The sequence below is a fragment of the Dama dama genome, chromosome 12 (genome assembly GCF_033118175.1).
Source record: "Dama dama isolate Ldn47 chromosome 12, ASM3311817v1, whole genome shotgun sequence".
NCBI classification, from domain to species: domain Eukaryota; kingdom Metazoa; phylum Chordata; class Mammalia; order Artiodactyla; family Cervidae; genus Dama; species Dama dama.
Genome location: NC_083692.1, coordinates 89,267,165 through 89,288,057, shown reverse-complemented (window position 1 = coordinate 89,288,057; position 20,893 = coordinate 89,267,165). Strand labels below are relative to the sequence as shown.

The window sequence follows — 20,893 nt, the reverse complement described above, 5'->3', positions numbered from 1 at the left end:
CTTATATGTGGACTACTAAACAAAAACAAGCTCACAGATACAAAGAACAGATAGTGGTTGCCAGAGGTGGGGCATGGGAGAGGGGGAAAATGAATGAAGAGGGTCAACAATATAACCAAAACAGTGATTTAAAAAATAAAAAGGAAAATGAAAGAATCTCCAGAGAGCTTCTTATAAAAACAAAACAGATTCCTGCGGGCTGCCAAACTGGACTTTCTGAATCAGATTATCCAGGAGTGGGGCTTTGGACATTTTAACAAACTCCCCAGGGCACTCTTATGGATAGCAGTCAGGTCCAGTCACTCCACTTTCCCTGGGGAAACTTAAGCCCAAAGAGGCCTTGAGCCAGTCATCAGCAGAACCAAAATCAGAATTCGTTTCTCTCACCCATAGTTAGATATCCTTTCCACACCAAGACCAGAAACCAGGACCCAAAGAACTACACAATATTTATTTGTTTTAATTTTCTTAAAGTTACTAATGCCCATAGTTTAAAGAATCAAATACAGATCATTTTACAAGGCTTATAAGAAAAAACGCAGTTTGTCGCCTATGCACCTCATCTGGCCCTCCTCACAAGGAGCCACTCTCACCTCTTTAAGCTGCTTCTTCTGATATTGAAGGAAATCGGAATGTCATCCCAAAATATGCCTCTTTGACATAATTCTGCTCAGTCGCATCCAACCCTTTGTGGCCCCACAGACTATAGCCCACCAGTCTCCTCTGTCCACGGGAATTCTCCAGATAAGAATACTGGAGCAGGTTGCCATTTCCTTTTCCAGGGGGGTCTTCCCAACCCAGGGATTGAACCTGTGTCTCCTGCGTCTCCTGCATTGTCAGGTGGATTCTTTACCACTGAGCCATCTGGGAAACCCTTGATATAACTGAGCTAAAGGCAATTAAGCAGAAAATGCAAGAAAAGTTCTCTCCTCCCTTCCCCTCTTTTATGCCTTGAGGCAGAATCTGGAGACAGATTCTTGTCAGCCCAGCAGTGCACCAGGGAACTTGCAAATAAATCTTACTTCATTAATTCCCTTCATATATTTACCTCCCTACAGCTTGCCATCCTCGGAAGCCTGAAACTGTTTTCCTTTGTCCTGTCATTTCTCCACAAATGTATTGTTGTTTGTTGTAAATGCCATATAAAGTGAAAGTCACTTAGTCATGTCCAACTCTTTGCAACCCCATGGACTATACAGTCCATGGAATTCTCCTGGCCAGAATACTGGAGTAGGTAGCCTTTCCCTTCTCCAGGGTATCTTTCCCAGCCAGAGTTCTAAATTGCTATCTTGATTTACTTTTATGGAAGTTTCTTGGGCATGATGCATGCCACCTGCATGAACACATTTTGGTTTTTCTCTTGTTAACCTGTCTTTTTGTTACAGAGCCCCTGTGAAGTCCTCAGAGGTGAAGTTCTGCCTCCTCCACAGTATTTGTGCATTTGTGCATTGGCATTGTGTGCATTTTCACAAGCATGCACTGCTACGTTACTCTCATGGAGTCTTCATGACACAGTCAGGGTGGATCGCCAGGTCCGGGTCAGGACCAGGATGCACAGACACTGCCGGGTGCCCTGGAGGTCACTGGGCACAGGCCACCAGCTCCTCCAGCGCTTGCTCGCGGCGGTTGCCATGGACCAGTAGCACTTCCTTGATACGGTCCTGCTGGAAGCCCATGTCGCTGAACTGCTCCGAGAGGCGCAGGAACTCCCCCGCCTGAGGAAGAGGAGGCGGAGAGGGCATGGGGGGCTCTGGGAGGCTGGGCCTCTGGCCTGGGCAGTCTCCTCCCAAGTACCCACTCTACATACCCCCAGAAAGCCGTGACCCCACAGGCCACGTGAGCCTGATCCTGGCCAGCACCTATGGTTTTCCTGTATCTCAATGACATGAGGCGACGTGGGCTCAAGCCTCGCTTCCTGTGCCAAGGAAGGAGGCCCCAGCCTGGCTGCTGGCTCTGTCTGGCCGTCACTCCCCCTCCCCCACTCCCTCCTGACCGCCTGTGCCCGCGCCCCGCACTGGGGCAGGAAGAGAAGGCTGCATCCTGGTGCCGAGGAGGCACAGCACAGGGCCTCTGCACAGGGCCCAAACCTTCACACACACAGCCTCTGCCTGCCTCCTCTGACCCCACTGCTCAAAACTTCCCTGCCTCTCCCCGCGCCCCTCGGCATCCCTCTCACCCCACCATCCCTCCCAGTCTCCGGGAAGTCTGCTCTGCCTTGGCCAACTGCCGACTGTGGACAGGTCACACTCACTGGGCTCTCAGAATGTCCCCCTAACTGGGGCCACAACCTCAAGCCTTCTGGGTTTCCAGGTAGGTGGCAAACTCCCTGAAGAGAGTTCAAGCATCATCATGCTACCTGCCTGGCTCCTGTCTGGGTGTCCAACAAAGAGGAGCCAGTCAATATTTGCTGTGTTGATACAGCTATAAAGCTCTGCCCAGGCGGTGTTGGTGGTAAAGAACCCGCCTGCCAATGCAAGAGATGTAGGAGATGCAGGTTCAATCCCTGGGTTGGGACGATCCCCTGGAGGAGTGCATGGCAATCTACTCCAGCATTCTTGCCTGGAGAATCCCATGGACAGAGGAGCCTGGCGGGCTACAGTCCATGGGGTCGCACAGAGTTGGACACAGCTGAAGTGACTTGGCACAGAGCTCTGCTTCCTGTTTCCTCCCCACCCCTTCCCCTTGGGTCCTCTTGCCTTCTCCATGTCTCATCTCCCTAGGCTGTCTCCTTCTCCCCGGGTTTTAGCAAGTAGGCTGTCTCCTGAGCCCCCCAGGCTGCCTCTGGTGCTGGTCGGCCCCTGCACGCCAGGCCTGCATGGGTACCCCACCCCTCCCCTCGCTGTCCCCTCGCCGGGGGCCCGGGCAGGAGGCTCTACTGACCTGGCTCTCGGAGAACTGGAACATCTCCATGGCCTCATCCACCAGGCCCTCCTCGTAGCCCTGTCGCAGCAGCCGGTCACAGGCGCTAAGGTAGCTGAGAAACTGGGCAGGAAAGGGGCACAGAGGGAAGGACAGTAAAAGGAATGAGCAGGGCAGCAGGTGCGGTGGAGGAGGTACCCAAGAGCCTCAGGAGGGCTGAGCTCAGGGCCAGGCTGACTGGGCAACCAGCCATACACAACATGGCCCCAGAGCTCCGGGAGGCAACAGAAGAGGGTCAGAGGCCTCCCTGGGGACAGGTGGACCGCAAAGCCTCACCAGCTGTCCAAGCTGGGGGCTGGAGTCCAGGAAGAGAGCTGTCGGGGCGGGTCAAGGTGTTCCCAGAACCTAGGTGGGGAACAGGCCAGGCCTCAAACGCGGGTGTCTACCCACCATCCACCCAGCCTGCCCACCCTCCCCGGTGAGCACTCACCTGTGTGAGGGTGCCTCCTTGTCCACCCACCCCCGTGCACCCCCACCCCCGCTCCACACACATGATATCTGTGCAATCCAGGACTCCACGGGCCCCACCCCACAGCAGTGTTGCACCAAGGTGGGAAGGGGAGGGGACAGCCAAGGGCCCACAGGGCTGAGCACCTCTTCCGGCCACTCCCTGCTTATTCACCAGCGGCTGCTTTCGCCCTCAGGATAAAGTTCTGCCTTCCAACCCTACGTTCAAAGACCTGCTCGCTCTGTCAGCAGCCTTGGCTGCTTCCCTCAGCACCCCCAGACTCCTGCCTATCCGGCTCCAAGGCCAAGGCCAGCCTCACTCCTCGGCCCTGGGTAGCCTCTCCCTAGCCCCAGTCCCACCTCCATCTCCATCAGGTATTCCCACAGCACTCAAGGCTTCCCCACACCTACAGCTCTGTAACTGCCTACTATCTTCCTCAGCTTTCTCATCCACCAAGCTTTTGTCCCACAGGAGGACACCACTGTGTCCCAGCATCCAGCACAGTAGGCAGGCAGAAGGAGCTCAATAAATGTAAGCTGTGTTTATAAACTAAATTAAGAACTACCTTCCGGGAGCTCATAGCTCCTTGGGGGAGATAAACCAGATACAAGAAAACACGAGCGCCAGGCAAATCAAAGTAGGATTTACAGGGAATTGGTGCCAAATGAAGGCTCCAGATGATTAAAGTATGGGTACGAGTGGAGGAAAAAAGCAAGTCGGATTTCTGCAGACCTTCGGGACGGAGCATAAAACAGACCACATAGACTAATGACTTTCAAACTGTTCTAGCCTCTGAACTGTCCAAGCACCAGGGGGCTTCAACAGTAACAGGGGGACATTACAGTCACTCTGGGAGAACTGGGGACTAGAGGTAGAGGGAGCCCAGAGTCCAGGGCCCTCACCCCAGGAACCTTGCTCTGGGCACATTTTGAAAACCAACCAACTCAGCTCTCCTTGCACAGTTGGGGGAACTGAGGTTCAGGCAGGGCGGACCAGAGTCCCAGGACTAGGGCCCAGATCACCTGACTTCTTGGCCAATGCCTTGTCCATGGGTCCTGTCACTAGAAGAGGAACTTTGAGCTGGCTTGCAAGTAGACAGAGTTTCCGAAGGTCTGTTCATCTACAGCAAAAGTTCTCAGCCTCAGTGCTGACTGTAGCTACCTGGAAGCTTTAAAACTATGGTGCCTCAACAATAAATTCTGGAGAGGGTGTGGAGAAGGTAACCCTCCTACATTGTCGGTGGGAATGTAAATTGGTAGAGACACTATGGAGAACAGTACGGAGATTCCTTAAAAAACTAAAAATAGAGCTACCATATGACCCTGCAATCCCATTCTTGGGCATATATCCAAAGAAAAACATGGTCCAAGAGGATACATGCCCCCCAGTGTTCATTGCAGCACTGTTTACAATAGCCAAGACATGAAAGCAACCTAAATGTCCATTGACAGAGCAATGGATAAAAAAGATGTGGTACACATATATAAATAGAATATTACTCAGCCATTGAAAAGAATGAAATAATGCCATTTGCAGCACTGGCTGGAACTAGAGATTGTCATACAGTGAAGTAAGTTAGAGAGAGAGAAGGAGAAATATCCTATGACATCCCTTATATGTGAAATCTAAAAAAAAGAGGATACAAATGACCTTACTCACAAAACAGACTCACAGTCTTAGAGTATGAGCTTACGATTACTAGAGGGGCAGAAGCATGGAGGAAGGAATAGTTAGGGAGTTTGGGATGGTCATGTACATACTGATATATTTAAAACGGATAACCAACAAAAACCTACTGAATAGCACATGGAATTCTGCTCAATGTTAGGTGGCAGCCTGGATGGGAGGGGATTAGGTGGGAGAATGGATACGTGGATATGTATGACTGAGTCCCTTTGCTATCCACCTGAAGCTATCATAACATTGTTAATCAGCTATACTCCAATACAAAATAAAAAGTTAACAAAACAATAGCAACAAAACACTGGTGTCTCAGTATCACTGCCCATACCCTGCTGATGACGGTCACGTCCAGAGGCCCTGATAGGACTGGTAGGGCTGGTAGGGGGGAAGCCTGGCACTGGGATTTTTACAGCTCTCCAGGTGATTCTTATGTGCAGCCAAGGTTAAGGGTCTCTGACTCAGTCCAACCCAGTAGACCCAAGCCAGGCTGCGTATCAGAACCATCTGCGGATCTTTTAAAATGATAGGCCCCTGGCCCACTCCAGATCTACTGATCCTGCAGAGTAGGTTCCGAGAATCTGCATTTGTAAGGACTCTCCTGCTTGGTCCGTAAGTGGGCCTAGCTCAGGCCCCAGGGTGGGTGAGGATGTCACCTTCAGACCCCAGGATGGGACCCCCAGCAGTCACTGATCATAAACATGTTCTCCTCCATTCTGTGAATGGGGGAAATGAGGCTCAGAGAGGGGCCATGATGTGCCTAGAGTCTAAGGGTAAGCTGGGGTCTGGCCTATGGACCCTCAGAAGTGCCACCCATGCCTGACCTGCAGGCGGTCAGTGGGCACATTGACCCTGGGGCAGGAAGGAAGGAGTGATGGACAAAGCTCAGGTTTTGTATTTCTTCCTCTCTCCCTGGTTTTCCCAAGTGCCCTGTCTCCATCACCTGATGCCCACCCTCCTGGACCATCTGCTGTTCATCTCTGACCAAAGACGAATTGTTGTAGTATTTGTCTTTCATGGGGAGAAGGGCTGTGAACCCAAAAGAGACGTCCAGTTAAAGGTGGAGCTTCACAGAACAGAAAGAACATGGTCGGGGAGATCAAGATAAAGTCATCCAATGGCCCTCAGGCCCACTCCTTAGAGCCTAGCCCCTGAATGCTCACTGGGAGAAGGCCCACCGGGCAAGTGGTCAGTCTACATCTGGAAACACAGTGCTCCTGATGCAGTGAGATCCTTCCAGCACACCCAAAGGGAGGCCAATGCCCTGTGCTGCCCCCAGCTAATCTTCAGATCCCCACAGTGATGACCTGAGACCTCAGCCTTGTCACAGGGTCTGGAGGGGTTGGGGAGGCATGTCAGAGTCCCCACCATGGGCCTGGCCCCTCACGGCACTGCTGGTCTGCTTCTTGGCCAAGGTCCTGGCTTTGCAGCAGCAGCTGAGGGTGGAGGCAACTTTAAATCTACTCTTAAATCTCAGATCAACCTAAGGTGCTGCCCTAGAAGATTTTCACACAGAAAATGAGGGAATAGCACAGTGTAACAAAATTCAGAACCACACCAGCCCGGCATCCACCCTGGTGCCACCACTGACTAATCATGTGAACCTCTCTGACCTCAGTTTCCTCATCTGCAAAGTGGAAACAGTAAAAGCGACCTTGCAGAAATGAGAAGACCTAAATGAATACTCCAGATTGAGGCGCTGGCACAAAGGTGCTCAGTAAGTATTAGCAGCACCCCGCCATCTCCTCCACCATGCTAGCCACCATATGTGGGGGTCACCACGTTGAACCCTTTCCTCTAGGACTGATGAACCGAGTGGAGCGGGAGCAGGAGTGGGTGGGAAGAGGACCCCGTGCCTTCCACCTCCTCAACCTGCAGCAGCACATCCTGATCTGGCACCTGTTTGAGCCACTCTCCCTCGGTTGCTCTCTCACCCGGGAGCAGGCAGCTCCAGATCAGGGACTCAACATATGGCCACAATCAGTGACCAGGGAGAGGGTCTCCAAGTCCACCGATGGTGGTGGGGCAGACAGGAGAAAGAAGTATGTCCCATTCAATACCTGTGGCTCAGCTTTCCAACCACAAATAACCCTGGTGTGTAGAAAACAATGCAAAAAGGGATGCAACATTCAGGTGGGGGGAAGGGATTCAGATGATGATATTCAATGCCCACCTCCTGCCCCTGCTCACAGTCCTTTCATGCCTCCCTTCTGCTGTGGGATCTTTGAGAAAACTCTCAGGCCAGTCTTCAAGGAACCCTTAATCTTCCCTCTATTCCCCTTCCTGTCCTATCTCCCACCAGCCCGCATCATATATTCAGTGAGACTGTTGGATCAGGTCCTCCCAAGTCCTTCCTCCCTCTACCTCTCAGCTGATACTATTCCTCCTGCCTGGAAGATCATCCTTCTCATTTCTTCAAATTCAGGTCTTATCCATCCTTAAAGTCCAGCTCAAGGCTTTATACCTTCATGAAGCCTTTCTCAATTACTGAAACCTCCCCATGGTAGATTAAGAACAGTCATATACTCTTCGCAGCTTTTCCCATCAAGAGGTAGAGTCTATTTTTTCTACCCTTTTAATCTGATCTGGTCTATGACATGCTTTGGCCAACAGTATAAGGCAGAAGTGACTATAATTTCAACTTCAAGAGACTTTGCATCTTCCACTCCTGTACTCTTGGGAACACATGGGCTAGCTTGCTGGAGCTATGTGGCCTAGTTGACAAGTTTCACCACCACTGGATTGGGATCAAGGTCATCCTAGACTATTCAGCTCTAGCTGGGTCACCAAACTGTAGCTCCATGAGAGACCCTAGGTGAGACCAGCAAAAGAACTTCCTTGCTGACTCCACCCACACTGCCAACCCAGAGACTCATGAGCAAACACATGGTTGTACTATTAAGCCACTAAGTGTTGGGGTGACTGTTGCACGGCAACAGATAACTGAAACACCCCCAAATCATTCCTGTTCCTTCTTGCTCCCAGGCATCTTCTCACCAGCACCTCTCTTTTGGCAATTCAGGGGTTCTCACTCTCCTGCAGGTGTTCTTGTATTCTTAGCTTGTATGGGGGGGCGAGTCAAGACTTGCTCCCAAATATTAGAGCAGCTTGGGGTGCTACCTACCCTTGTTATTACTGGTATCCGCTCTTCTCCCAATAAGAGTGGAGTCCTTAAAATGGAACCTGGTGTGGTAGACTCTAAGATACCCCTTCCAGATACACCTTCCTTGGAGGTCTTACTGCAGATGGTGGTAGAGGTGGTAGAAACTATCAGCTATCTGTCCCTTCAGGGGCTGCCTGAGCTGCAGAGATCACGCCTCTCAAGTCACCCTCTTTCTATATCTGGTGACTCATTAAGGCAGAGGTATGAAGGCCTGACCATCTCATCCCCAATTATGACAACTCCAAAGGGCCAAATATGCTTCAGAGCTATGGGGTTGGCTGTCACCAGGTCTGTAAAGCTCAACCTCTCCTTCTACCCATCCCTGCTTCTGTCCTTTCCCTTCCCCAGAAGTTGTTGCCAAGGGTCTCCTTAATAAATCTCTGTATGCCAAATCCCACTGGAGTCTGCTTCCTGGGCACCCAATCCACAATACTGGTTTCCCCATAGCTGCTAGCTGCGTCTAAACACCACAGAAGTGTCCAGAAAATACTTATGACTAGATTGATGGATGGGTATATGGAAAGAGAGAGAGACAGATATGGGTATTGGATTAACTGTTGAGGGAAGTGGTCAGAGCTGTGCCATCCAATATGGTAGCTGTATGTGGCTATTTAATTTTTAATTTCATTTAATTATAATTAATAACAATTCTCAGTCATACTAGCCACATTCAAGTAACCACATATAGCTAGTGGTTCCTATATTGGACAACACAGGAATAAAACATCTCTCCTGTCACAGAAAGTGCTATTGGGCAGCTCTAGAAAGATTTGTGACTGCCCAAAGCTTCAATCCTACTTTTGAGGCAGAGACTTGGACAGGAGCAGAATATTGAGACTCCCCAAGTAGGCATGGGGAGTGTTGCTAAACTCCCATGGAGATGGTAGCCTTAGGATCTAGAAACTTGATCACAACCCCCAATAATTAATTCGAAGCTGAAATCCTGCCTCCAAAGACAAACACAAGATAGCTTCAAGTTGAAGATAAAAACAAGGTGGCCCCTGACCCGACTGCAGCTCCACAGCCCCCAGCTCCGGGCCCCCACTCACCTGGCTCAGGCTCTGCCGCCCCGTCTTCTGCAGAGCCACGATAGCCCTGTGCAGGGGGTACCCCAAGGCGACCACCGGCCCGATGAGGTCCTGCTCCTCCTGGCTCAGGGCAGACAGCAAGTCGGCAGAATCAGGGTGCGGTCTGTGGGCTGCACAAGGCTGGGCCACTTGTCCGGGAGGCGGCAGGCAGGTGTGCGGGCTGAGGGACTGAAACACAGACAAGCTGGAAGCGTCAGTTCCCACCGGAGGTGACTCCTGGCTGGGCAAGACATTTTTAAAGGCACCTTCGCTACAGAGCACCAGGGGCTAATATTGTGAGGATCTTGAAGTCTTGCAGACCTGGGTTCAAATCCCAGCTTTCTACTGTCTACTTAGTTTGTTGTTTAGGTGCTCAGTCGTGTCCAACTCTTTGTGACCCCATAGACTGTAGCCTACCAGGCTCCTCTGTCCATGAGATTTCCCAGGCAAGAATACTGGAGCGGGTTGCCATTTACTTCTCTAAGGGATCTTCCAAACCCAGGGATCGAACCTGAGTCTCCTGCATTGCAGGTGGATTCCTTAACCACTAAGCCACCAGGGAAGCCAGTTTATTCATGTGTAAAATGGATGCGATCATACCAGATACCTCACAGGGTTGTTACAAGGCTTAAATAAGACAAGGTGAGAAAAGTGGCTAGCAAAGGGTTTGGCATACAGAAACTGCCAGTAGATGATAATATTTATTGCTTAGAACAAGCCTGCAAGAGACACACGATAGGCTAATTCTATTTTATAGCTACTGAAGTCAAGGTTCAGAGAAGCTAGCAAATGACCTGGCAAACAACACACTTTTGGGACCTGTATCCTACTCAGAGTCAACGCAGGGTTCTCGACCCCATACCTTAGGGAGCGGTGTAACAGAACTGAGCTTCCTAGCCAGAACTTCCTCCTTGAATCTGGTTGGACTGGGGCTTGGCTAGGGCAAGGAGCAGGATAGGAACTGGGAACAGCTGTGGTGCTGGGGAAACCCACAGAGACCCTGGACTAAGGAGGGTGGCTTGAAGGTATTTCAATAGGTTTGGCTGGCATCATCCCTAGCCCATTCCCCATGAAGAAGCATTTTGCTAACCCTGTCCCCTCCTCTGGCAGGGCAGCCTAGATGCTGCCCTGGCTCCAGGAGCAGAGTGCCTGTGACATGTGAATTCCCTACACATGCTCATCTGCTCAGCGGTTTCCCTGCCATGACCTCACCTTAGGATCTACTCTTTACTCCTGGAGTGAAAACCATGCAAGTCTTAGGATTTGAGTCTATCCTTGTGACCTTGAAAATGATTCTCAGGTGCTCTCTGCCCCCGTTTCCTCCTCTACAGAATACCTGTCCCATCTGCCCCCATCTTCCCCCCACCCCACTACAGGGTTGTTGCTAGAGTTAAATTTAACTGGCGTCAGGGAACAGCCCTCCTAGCATCAGCATCTAGCCCGTGATGTGGGTGTGGCCTGTACTGTATAAACATATATACTGCTATATAGAGTATATATATTGTATATAAATAACCTCTTCTCTTTTTGTTCTAAATAACTGTGTGCAGGGTTGCTTTAGAGGTAGAGAAGGGATGGCTCAGAGCAGTTCAGTGACTTGCCTAAGCTCACACAGCATTGAGAGGGAAAAGCCAGACTTTGAGTCTGTCTTTTGGACTTAATTTCACCTTGGTCTTATTCTGTTGCCTCTCCTGGCCTGACTGTGGAGTTGCTCAGGGGCAGAAAGCCGTGCCTAAATGTCACCTCCTGCTACTAACCTAACCTAACACATCTGTTCCAGACCTAGATTTTATGGAGTCTGACACTTATACAATGTAGACTACTTAAAGAAAAAGACACAGGAGCATAAACATATGCATAAAACTGTGCACAAATCCTTGGAAGGGCTTCCAGGTGGCTCAGTGGTAAAGAATGCTCCTGCCAATTCAGGAGCCGCTGGAGACTCAAATTTGATCCTTGGGTCAGGAAGATCCCCTGGAGGAGGAAATGGCAACCCACTCCAATATTCCTGTCGGGATTAAACCCATGGACAGAGGAGACTGGCAGGCTACAGTCCGTGAACGCATGCATGCTAAGTGGTGTCCAACTCTTTGCACTCTATGAACTGTAGCCCACCAGCCTCCTCTGTGCATGGGATTCTCCAGGCAAGAATACTGGAGCGGGTTGCTATGCCCTCCTCCAGGGGATCTTCCCAAACCAGGGATAGAATCCATGTCTCTTACACCTCTGACGTGTTCTTTACAACTAGCGCCACCTGGGAGGCCCCCGGCTACAGTCCAGGGGGGGGTCCCAAAGAAAGACCGGACTGAGCAACTGAGCACACACGCTCAAAGCCTTGGGAGGAGCTAAGCCTGAAGCTTAAGCTTTACCGGTTTCACTCTACGTTCGCATCTGCTGCTAGTTCTTGGTGCACATCCTTTGTCCCGAAGCTGCCCCAGCCTGCAGCGGCCCTCACCTCCTCCTCGGTGGGCAGTGCCTGATCCCTCCCCCTGGGCAGTGCTGCCCTGTCTCACACTTCCTCGCCAAACTCCTAGCATGCTTTTGACATTGTCTCTTCCAATCCAGTTTCTTGCATGAAGTAACTGCGCTGTGAATATTCCTTGATTGAGCCTCCAGCTCACCCAATCCTTGAACAGTGGCAAGCCCTAGATCTGAGCCACATTCATTGATCCAACCGACATTCACTGAGCTCCCCCTATGGGCCAAGTGTGCTCTGGGTGCTCTGGAGACAAATGCAATCCAATCACTGCCCTAAGAGAAGTCTTACTCCATTGGAAGAGACAGATACTGAGTAATTACAATTATCCTAACAGGTGCCCTAACAGAAGCAAAGAAGGAAACACAGCGAGAAGCAAGGAAGGGGAACTCGAAGCAGGGAATATTCTAGGCATAGGGCTGCAGGAAGGACAGCGTGGTACAGGGCCAGGTAAGAGCTGGTAGGGAGGAGTGTCCAAGCAGGCAGGGGACCCCCGATGTGGGGCCCCCGCTGCTGAGTTGTGGCCTTGGCCAAGGGGGCAGGTTCCTTACCGCAACTGTGGGCTTGTGGCTCCGCAGCGGGGGCATGGCGCCGGCCGTGGAGGGCCGCGGGGGCAGCTCGGGGGTGCTGGGGAGCGACGGCTTGGGGCCCAAGGGCGGTGTGCGGGCGCTGGGGAGCGAGGCCTTGGGGACAGGGGACGGCGGCGACTGCGTGGGAGCACTGCAGGGTGGAGGCGCCGGGCCCTGGGGTGGCGCGGGGCCGGGGCAGAGGCTCAGAGCTCGGTGGCGGAGGCGGTGCAGGAGGCTGCGGGGGTGGGAGGCGAGCCGGCCCTCGGAGAGCCGCCGCCTGGCCCCAGCCAGCTCCGACCTCACGCCGCGCAGCACGTCTAGCGAGCACCGGTGTTGGCCCAGGCGGGGGCTCGCCGCGGAGCTGGGCTGGGGGCTGCAGGGCTCCGGCTCTTCTTCCACGGCAGAGGCTGCTTCCTCATCCTGGTCCTCCTCCTCCTCCTTCTCCTCCTCAGGCTGCTCCTGGGATCCGGCCTCCAGATCTTCAACTGCAGCAGACACGGGTTCCGGCCCTTGCTCGGGGCTAGCCAGCAAGAGCCAGGCGGGAGGGGCGGAAGCTGCCCCCGGGGCATCGCATTGAACTGGGCAGGGTCCCCGGATGACAGCCTCCACCCAGAAGAGTGTCCTCCTCTCCAGGCTGAAGTCGTGCTGTGGAAACAAGGCCGGGGAGGCTCCGCCAGGCAAACCAGGGTCTGGGGGCACACCCCTACCTCCTGGCCCCCAGGGAACCTGTTCAGCCACAGACTGTCCAGGCCTAGACAGCTTCTGATTTTAAGCCCCAGGCATTCATCGCAGGCCACCCTCACCCTCGGTTTTAGCTAGCATTGGAGTAGATGACTGTCAATACCAATTTAATAGCAAACTCTGTAGACAGGACAATGTGAGGAATAGGTTAATAGAATTAAAGTCCAAGTCCCTTTGCCATTCAGCATATAATTGAACAACAGTGGCCTAAACAGTTTCTCCAGGGGACTTCTCTGGTGGTCCAGTGGTTGAGAATCTGCCTTCCAATGCAGGGGATGAGGATTGGATCCCCGATGGGAGAAATAGGATCCCACATACCAGTGGGGGCAACTCAGCCTGTTCACCACAACTAGAGAAGCCAGGGCACCGGCAACTACTGAGCCCGCAGGCTGCAGAGAGGGCACCACTAGAGAGCCCACACACGACCCAGCAAAGACCCAGTGCAGCCAAAAATAATTTTTTTTAATTTCAACAAAACTTGTCCTTCACCAAGAAGCTTTCACTTGAGTTTAGCACCATTTGCCACTGAGCAGCTGGCGTTGGGGGCCAGCCCAGACACACAAACCTCTGCATGGAGTAGTACTTGCCCCCATCCCGTTTGCTGCCTTCCAGGGGCCCAGGAAATGTAAAAATCGTTCATTGTTTGTTTGTTTTTTTTCCCCTGAACTCTACTTAGTTGTCCTAATGTGATTCCCATTTCCAGATTATCAGAAGGAGGCCCAGGAAATTTAGTTTGCTTGAGGTCAGATTAGTGGTGAGTAGATGAGCTGGGATTCCTGTCCATCTGACTGATCAAGCCACCTAAACAATAAATGTGGAGCCCACATAAATAATCTAAATTGAGAGTTTATGTGAAGCAAAAATAAAATATTCCCATTAACTACTATTAAAATTAAGAACTGGAAATATAAAACTTCATTTAAAAATATAAATATTCTTAAAAGGCAACTTCAGTGCTCTATGATGGCCAGGTAAGCCTGGGGGAGTGTTGGGGGGGGTGGGGTGTGGGGGGCGTGGGAGGCAGAAAGGCAGACAGGAACTGCCTCTCCCCTCACCCAACTCCTTACATGACCCTAAGCTGGGGAGAGGAACAGAACGTAGCTGTTCTAAGTGTGGTTCCCCGACTGAGGTCAGGGAGTGTATCTTATTTCTCTCCGTTTTGGGGGCCCAGGGCAGTTCTGGCTCCGAGGGGATATTGTAAGAGTGTGCAGAATAAATGGTTATAAAAAGAGGCTGGAGGAAAATGAGTGGGTTGGGAGAGACAGAGGAAGTGAAAAGACCACTTCAGAGCTGAGGAAACCATCATGGAGGGAAAGAGACTGAGAGGTAATGAAACAGACAGTGGAACTTAGGGGATAAACTGATCCAAAGACCCAATAAAAACACCAGCACTTGTGATCTGTGGAACCTAAGCAAGATGATTCTAAAGTTCATATGAAAAATAAACAAATAATAGCCAAGGGCTTCCACGGTGATTCAGTGGTAAAGAATCCACCTGCCAATGCAGGAGACATGGGATCGATTCCTGGTCCAGGAAGATTCCACACGCCCTGGAGCAACTAAGCCTGTGTACCACAACTGCTGAGCCCACAGGCCACAACTCCTGAAGCTTGCACACTCTAGAGCCCATGCTCTGCAACAAGAGAAGCCACTGCAATGAGCAGCCTGCCACCGCAACTAGAGAAAAACCTGTATAGCAACGAAGACCCAGCACAGCCCCCCACTCCGACACACCCAACCAAAAGAATAGCCTAAAAGCCTCTGTGACAAAAAGAGAAATAAAGGGGACTGGCCCTACCAGCTGCTAATATATATTATAAAACCTCAATAATTAAAGCTAAGGTACTGCACAGATAACCTAAAGGTAAAGAACAGAAGGTCCAGAAATGGACATTACCTATGGGACTTTAGTAGATAATAAGGTGGCATCTCAAGCAATGGGAAAAAAGAGGGACTGGTCAATAAATGGTGTTAGTCAGCAGAAAGAAAATAGAGTTGGATCCATTCTCACATCATATACAAGGGGAAATTCCAAAAGGATCAAAGATTCAGTTGTTTGAAATGAAATTATAAAAGTACGAGCAGAAAAGAGGAGAGAAATCCTTTATAATCTCAAGTAGGGAAAACATTTCTCACTCTGAATTGAAATTGAGAAGCTGTGAAAGTACACACATGCACATATGAAAATCTGCATGGCAAATACACCCCATAAGCAAGGTCAAAGGCAAATAACAAACTAGCGGGAAAACAGCACTGATAACTCAGACATAGGAGTGCCTAGAAATAGATAAGAAAAGACCAACAGCCCAACAGGGAAATGAACAAAAGATATGAACAGTCCACAGAAAAGGAACTACAGATGGCTCTTAAACACATGAAAAGCTGCTCAATCTCACTCACAACAAGAGAAAAGAAAATAAAACTATACTGAGATACCATTTGCCTATCCCTCAGCAAAGATGCAACATCTGATGACTCCTTTGTTGAGAACTGCAGCTGAGGTATAAGCCCACTGTAGAATGCTGTGCATGCTAAAGTCACTTCAGTTGTGTCTAACTCTTTGTGACCCTCTGGGCCACAGCCCACCAGGCTCCTCTGTCGATGGGATTCTCCAGGCAAGAATACTGGAGTAGGTTGCCATGCAAGATCTCCAGGGGATCTTCCCGACCCAGGGATCGAACCTGAGTCTCTTATGTCTCCTGCATTGGCAGGTGGATTCTTAACCACTAGCAGCGCCACCTGGGAAGCCCTTGTAGGGTGCTGGTTGGATGTAAAACAGTATAACCCTTATGGAGGGCAATTTGGCAATATGATTTAATTCAAAAGGACATCTGCATGTAGTCTTTCCCTGCATCATTGCTTGTAATGACAAAAGACTGGGAAGAACTTAGGTGTCCATCAAGAGGTGATTCATTCAGTAAAGTACAATATATCCATATAACACAATACCATGCAGTACCGAAGAAGCATTCTCTGTATTGATATGGAAAGTCTTCAAATCCTGAAAGTTTTCAAAGTCTTGAAAAAAAAATCAAGAAGAATAATGTATAGAAAATGCTACCTTTGGTGTGAAAAAGGAGCAAACAGCAGTGTTTGCTTGTATGTACACACATAAGACTCTCCAGAAGAATACAGTTTAAAATACAAGTAACAGAAGTTACCAGGGCAGGTGGGGACAGGACAGATAAGGAAGTGTCAGTGGGAGGCTTTTCATTCTCTTAGGACAGGCAAACTGCCTGGGAGTCAAACTGACCTCCCACCTTGTTTTTTAAATAAAGTGTTATTGGAACACAGCCGTGCTCACTCACTCCTTTCTGTCATGTCCATGGCCCTTTCTCCCTACAATAGTAGTGTTGAGTGATTGCTAGTTTTTACTATCTGGCCCTTTACAGAAAATGTTTGTTGACCCTTGCTCTATACATACATACATATATATATATATATATATATATATATATATATATATATATATTCTTTGTAAAAAATTTAACTGACAAAAGGGAAATTAACTCTAATTAAAGGAAGACTATGATGAAACAACGAAACACAGACTTGCCGAGGCTTCTCAGGAAAGCAGTTGGTGCAGGAGGTGGACGTGGGCTTTGGGGACTGACACGCTCATGTTGGAATCCTGGCTATGCCACTCACAGCCACACGGCCCTGCTGGTCACAAGGGTGGGAACTGAGGTTTCCTGTGCCGTGGGGAAGGAACACCCGCCTGCTACAAGGGTCATAAGAATGAGAGAGAAGAGCGAAAGTATGAAGAGCACGTAGCCTGGCCCTGGTACATAGCAGGTGCTCGATGAATGGAAGGTATTTTTTTATTTTAATTTATTTTATTTATTAATTTATTTATTTTTCTTTTTTAGGTCGCTACAGATTCATCTGGTAATCTAACCACTATCTATAACATTGTTGCTATGGGGAAATGTGTTTCCAGTTCCAAACACTGGGAATATAGCCCAGTAAACTTGGAAGACTAACCAGGAGAGGCTACAAATCATACGTGGAGTCCCATGCTTCTCTATTTGATAGCTGGCCACAGCAGTAAAAGAAATGGAGGCTCAGGAAGGGAAATAGGCTCAAGGGAGATGAGTGGGTGTGGAGTGCCCACCCTGAGAACAGGAGGCAGGGCCAGGGCCAAGACGTGGGCTGGGACACAAGACATAGACTTGGCAGAAGGGTACCTATTTCTGCCTCTAGGAGAAGTAACTTCCAGAATAGCCTCCTGCCGGCTTAGCAGAGCGGGAATAGTTATGCTAGTCCGCCTACCCCCACTGGAGCTTGGTAAAGCAATTTGCTTTTCCCAGCAATACAGGCCCTACTGCCAGAGTGAGGGCCCACAGCACAGGTTCTCTGGGGGAAGCACGCGCTCTGCCGCACAGAGTGGGGCCCCTGAACGCTGTACTCGGGGCTTTACGAAGCTTCTTTCACTTCTGGGTCCTGAGGAACTTAAGTGCAACTCCAGGGGCTGCAGATGAAGTCTCCTGCTCCTATGCCTCCAAGCTACTCAAGCCTCTCTACCTGACCCTCTCCAGGCCTCTCCTTCCTGGACTGGTTTCTCTGCACTTGACTTCCCATAACCCTGTATTTTTTTGCCCTCGAACATTATGTGTCTGATGTCTCTCACTTTCCAATCCTTCTCTGAGCTATCATGAAGTGATCTAGAATCAAGATCTGGGTTTTATTTTTTACTTTTTAAAATTGACATATTTATTTATTTTTGGCTGTGCTGGGTCTTCATTGCTATGAGCAGGGTTTCTCTAGTTGCAGCAAGTGGGGCTACTCTCTACTTGTGGTCTGCAGATGGCTTCTCTTGTTGCAGAGCACAGGCTCTCAAGGGCACACACTTCAGTAGTTGCTGCACATGGGCTCAGTAATTGTGGATCACAGGCTTAGTTGCCCCATGGTATATGGGCTCTTCCTGGACCAGGGATCCAACCAGTGTCCCTTGCATTGCAAGGCAGATTCTTAACCACCGGACCACAGGGAAGCCCAGGACCTGGGAATTAGTCCCACCATTGCCACTATCTTTGGACAGATCATTTTGCTTCTCTGAGCCTCAAGTTCCTCATGTACAAAGTGACAAAGTGAGTGTGAGCTGAACTAGATCCTCAAATTTTCCTATCAAGTAGCCCGCAGACAGTGCTGAATGAGCACACAAGATCCCGAGGACTCAGTCCTAAAAGATCTACCACCAGCTCCACAGCTGTTTGCAATCCTTCTCTTTCATTTTTTAGAATTCATGTGAATTTTGCCTTCTACCTCATTATATATCTGTGTTATAATACAAATGCAATAGGTTTCCTCCTAAGTCTTCAAATAAATTTGACTCACTTGGAAGTTAAATAATTGTGCTTATCCTGAGGGTATGTGATACCACCATATACATTGAGGGCATACCCCAGTGTGTGAACCAAGGGGCAAGGGGTGCCTCAAAGGTGCCCCATGGATAGGTGTACTTTGGGTCTGTAGAATAGTAATCCACTCTAATGTGTCCTGTGTAACTGTCTGCATTTTAATCTCAAGATAGCATCTTAGCCCAGTGGAGTGATTTTTAGTGGAATTTTAGACTTGGCAGTAAGCTGATAGAAAAGAGAGGAATTGGAATTGGAATATCCTTGCTAGGACTCTCAGTAACTCCATATAAGCAACCTTCTGGTTATTCTAAACTTAAGACGCACTAAATAGCCCCATGACCAAGTCTCCAGACTTCTTCATGGAATATCTTTTCCTCTTCGGTTGTTTTCACACTTCCTAGAATATATCAGAACAGGAGTGGCTGCCATTTAAAATCAAGGAACAAGGGGCCTCGTGAGGCTCAGCATCAGACCCACAGACCCAGCCATGAGAAGACAGACAGAGAGAGGCACTTACCATAGAACCCAGCAGAAGTTCCCGGCAGTCTGGAACACTGAGATCTGGCCCAGGCAGGGGCTCTGTGTCTATCACAAAGCCCTTGGGCACCTTGAAGGGGACATCATCCAGGGCATTCATTCTGTCAGAGGAGTGTGGAGATGGCTGAGCAGGGCTGGAAAGAGCAAGTCCCTGAGGACCAGGCTCAGGTCTCAGATGGCTCACTGCTCTCCTGTGTGGTGACTTGGCTGAGCCCCACACAGCCAGGAAGGGAAAGGTGAAGTGACTTGTGCTGCATAAGGGAGGAAAAGTGAATAAAACAAAGAGCCTTCAAACTGACAGCAATTGATTTTTTCATGTTTAAGTCTTGCTCCCTAGACCACTGTTTCCCAAAACATGGTCTACAACACTAGTTCTAAAGGATTTCATCAAGAGTATTCACCCCAATGGTGAAAAAGAGCTATCAAATTACAACTCTTCTGAAAAAGAAGGAAAAAAAAAGGAATATGTCCTAACTTGTTTTGATTTCAGCATCACCTTAAAACCAAACCTGACAAGAAAATCAGAGGCAGACATTTCATGAACATAAATGCAAAAATCTTACCAAAAATAATTATGGATAGAAAAAATACAACACTTCCAGGTTGACTTTAATTTCAGGAATGAGAGACAGGTCTAACATCCTAAAATTAATCAGTGGGAATAAAGATAAATATCAATAGGATAAAAATTTAAAAGTGTATAATTATGATGCAGAAAAAGCACTTGATAAAATCAATATCCATTCATGATTTTAAGAAACAGTAAACAAACTCTATTTGGCAACTTAAGAATAGAAGGGAATTTCATTAACCTAACAAAGAATGTCTCTAAAACATCTAAAACAAACATCCCACTTAATGGTGAAATATTACAAGATTTCCCCAATATTGGAAATGAAATAAAGATGTCCCCTTCATCTTTTCTATTCAACACTGCCCTGGAGGTACTAGCCTGTGCAAAAAGAGAGGGGAAAAAAAAAAAGGTATAAGGATTGGAAAGAAAGAAAACTACCATTATTTCTAGATGACATATTTATATGTAGAAAATCCAAAGGAAGAGTATGTTATGTTGTAAAGCAATTAATACAGTGTGACATTGAGAGTTTGCAAAGAGACCAACAGAATAGAAAAGATGGTCTAGAAGCAGATCCACACATATACAGATCCTTGATTTATGACAAAATTGGCCCTTCAGAGCAGTAGAAAAATGAAGGTCTTTTTAAGAAATGGTTCTGGATCAACTGGATATTTTCCAAAAAAATCTTGACCTCTACCTCATAACATAAACAAAAATCAATTTCAGGTAGGCTGTAAACCTAAATGTGAACGGTTAAGAAAAAAACTTGAAGATATAATAGGAGAATATATTTATGATCTTAGAAAAGGCAAACATTTTGTAAAATGTTACAAAAAAAGACTAATCATAAAGGAAATACTGATAAATCGGGTTACATTAAAGTTAAGAACTTCCACTCATCAAAACATTCTGTTAAGAGAGTAAAAAAGCAAATCACATAGAGGAAGAAGATATTTGTACTACATACATCTGACAAAGGACTCATATCCAAAATAAAAAACTTTCTACAAATCAATAAGAAAAAGATCCCAAAGTAGGCAAGATTTTTAACAGGTACTTCACAAAAGAGGACATCAAAATAGCCAATAAACATGTAAGTTATTTATCCTCATTAGCTATCAGGGAACTCCAAAACGAAACAATGAGATATCACTACACACACACACAGAGAAAGAGTTAAAATTTTAAAAAACTTGACAATATCAAGTGTTGATGATGTAGAACATCTGGAACTCTCATGCACTGTTGATGAGAAAGTCAATTAATATTAGTCAACAATATCTGCTAAGCTGAAATCTAAAAATTTTAAATTCACACGTAGCCACTGAACCATTTGGTTAAGATCAAGTGCAGTAT

The 20,893-nt window shown here is 48.5% G+C and overlaps 1 protein-coding gene across 1 annotated transcript; it reads right to left on the bottom strand.

Moving 5' to 3' along the window:
• Positions 1-432: 432 nt before the first annotated feature.
• On the bottom strand, positions 433-19,060 carry UBAP1L (ubiquitin associated protein 1 like). The gene is made up of 6 exons (XM_061158051.1): positions 18,941-19,060; positions 12,509-12,967; positions 12,305-12,436; positions 9,260-9,466; positions 2,881-2,982; positions 433-1,715 (listed from the first exon to the last, which is right to left on the bottom strand). Exons 1-6 carry the CDS (start codon positions 19,058-19,060, stop codon positions 1,581-1,583), a joined length of 1,155 nt encoding a protein of 384 aa, XP_061014034.1. The 3' UTR covers positions 433-1,580.
• Positions 19,061-20,893: the final 1,833 nt, after the last annotated feature.

Bases quoted from the DNA above. Each gene is read 5' to 3' on its own strand.
- UBAP1L (XM_061158051.1), bottom strand. From the start codon at position 19,060: ATGAATGCCCTGGATGATGTCCCCTTCAAGGTGCCCAAGGGCTTTGTG. The intron at 9,467-12,304 runs GTAAGGAACCTG...TCTGTGTTTCAG, and splicing joins GCCACAAGCCCACAGTTGCG to TCCCTCAGCCCGCACACCTG. The intron at 1,716-2,880 runs GTCAGTAGAGCC...CCTCTTCCTCAG, and splicing joins TCCAGTTCTCCGAGAGCCAG to GCGGGGGAGTTCCTGCGCCT.